Here is a 1,618-nt window from a genome sequence, read left to right as displayed (position 1 = left end):
GGATCTCTGGGGTCTTGGGGTGGGATGTGTGGGTCCAGGGGAGGATCTATGGGTCCTGAGGGGCACCCATGGGTGCTGGGGCACCTCGCTGTGGGGCACCTCGCTGTGGGTCACCTCGCTATGGGTCACCTCGCTGTGGGGCACCTCGCTGTGGGTCACCTCGCTATGGGTCACCTCGCTGTGGGGCACCTCGCTGTGGGTCACCTCGCTATGGGTCACCTCGCTGTGGGGCACCTCGCTGTGGGTCACCTCGCTATGGGTCACCTCGCTGTGGGGCAGAGCAAGCTGATCGCGGGGAAGATCATCCCGGCCATCGCCACCACCACGGGGGCGGTTGTGGGGCTGGCCTGCCTGGAGCTCTACAAGCTGGTCCAGGGCCACCGGCGCCTGGGCTCCTACAAGAACGCCTTCCTCAACCTGGCCCTGCCCTTCGTCGGCTTCTCCGAACCCCTCGCCTGCCCCCGCAACAAGGTGTGGGGCTGCCCCATAGCGCCAACGGGGACCCTATAGACACCCCATAGCATCCCTGGGGGCATGGTGGCAACTGGGTGCTGCCCTAGAGGGGGTGGGGTTGGGTTGGGGTTGGGTTCTGGAGGTGGTTTGGAGTCTGGGTGGGGTTGGGGGTCTGCCCCACGGCTCCCTGCCCCATAGATCCCAGCCCCATAGCGCAGTGGGGGACCCTATAGGCGCCCCGTAGCATCCCCGGGGACGTGGTGGCAACTTGGGGGCTGCCCTAGAGGGAGTGGGGTTGGGTTGGGGTTGGGGTCCGGAGGTGGTTTGGGGTCTCAAACCTCTCACCTGCCCCACACCTTGTTGTGGGGCAGCCCCATAGCGCTGCCGGGCACCCTATAGGCGCCCCATAGCATCCCCGGGGACGTGGTGGCAACTTGGGGGCTGCCCTAGAGGGGGTGGGGTTGGGTTGGGGTTGGGGTCTGGAGGTGGTTTGGAGTCTGGGTGGGGTTGGGGGTCTGCCCCACAGCTCCCTGCCCCATAGATCCCAGCCCCATAGCACAGTGGGGAACCCCAGAGATGCCCCACATCACCCCGTAGTCCTTGTGACCACCCCCAGTTAGTGCCTGGCCACAGCTTTGTCCTTATGGGTCCTGCCCCCCTGCCGTGGGTCTGACCCCTTTGCCGTGGGTCTGCCCCCCAAGTACTATGAGGTGGAGTGGACGCTGTGGGACCGGTTCGAGGTCCAGGGGCTGCAGCCCGACGGGAAGGAGATGACCCTGCGCCAGTTCCTCGCCTACTTCAAGGTACTGGGAGGGACTGGTTGGGGGGCGGGGGACACTTGGGGGGCAGTTGGGCCCCACCCAGTGGCCTCTTGTCCCCTAAAAGGACCCCAACCCAACAGGGGGGCACCCCAGGGGAAGGGGGGGGAGATGTGGCCACCACGATGGCTGGTGCCCCTGAGGGCGTGGGGCGCTGTGGGTCGCCGTGGGGCACCCTGGGGAGCCCTGGGCCCCACATGACGTCCCCGTGTCCCCCCCCCGTTGTCCCCCCCAGAAGGAGCACCGGCTGGAGATCACGATGCTGTCCCAGGGCGTCTCCATGCTCTACTCCTTCTTCATGCCGGCCGCCAAGCTCCGCGAGCGCCACGACCAACCGTAGGGCCCGG

At 67.1% G+C, this 1,618-nt stretch overlaps 1 protein-coding gene across 1 annotated transcript; it reads left to right on the top strand.

Annotated features, from left to right (window-relative positions):
* The first annotated feature begins 247 nt into the window (after positions 1-247).
* Positions 248-1,618, top strand: LOC106893942 (ubiquitin-like modifier-activating enzyme 1). The gene is made up of 3 exons (XM_014952297.1): positions 248-471; positions 1,155-1,256; positions 1,507-1,618. The coding sequence occupies exons 1-3, from the start codon at positions 256-258 to the stop codon at positions 1,609-1,611; spliced, it is 423 nt and encodes a 140-aa protein (XP_014807783.1). The 5' UTR covers positions 248-255; the 3' UTR covers positions 1,612-1,618.

Source organism: Calidris pugnax, unplaced genomic scaffold (assembly GCF_001431845.1).
Source record: "Calidris pugnax isolate Ruff unplaced genomic scaffold, ASM143184v1 scaffold249, whole genome shotgun sequence".
Lineage (NCBI taxonomy): Eukaryota > Metazoa > Chordata > Aves > Charadriiformes > Scolopacidae > Calidris > Calidris pugnax.
The sequence above is the reverse complement of the archived record's forward strand: the minus strand, read 5'-3'. Positions and strand labels throughout refer to the sequence as shown.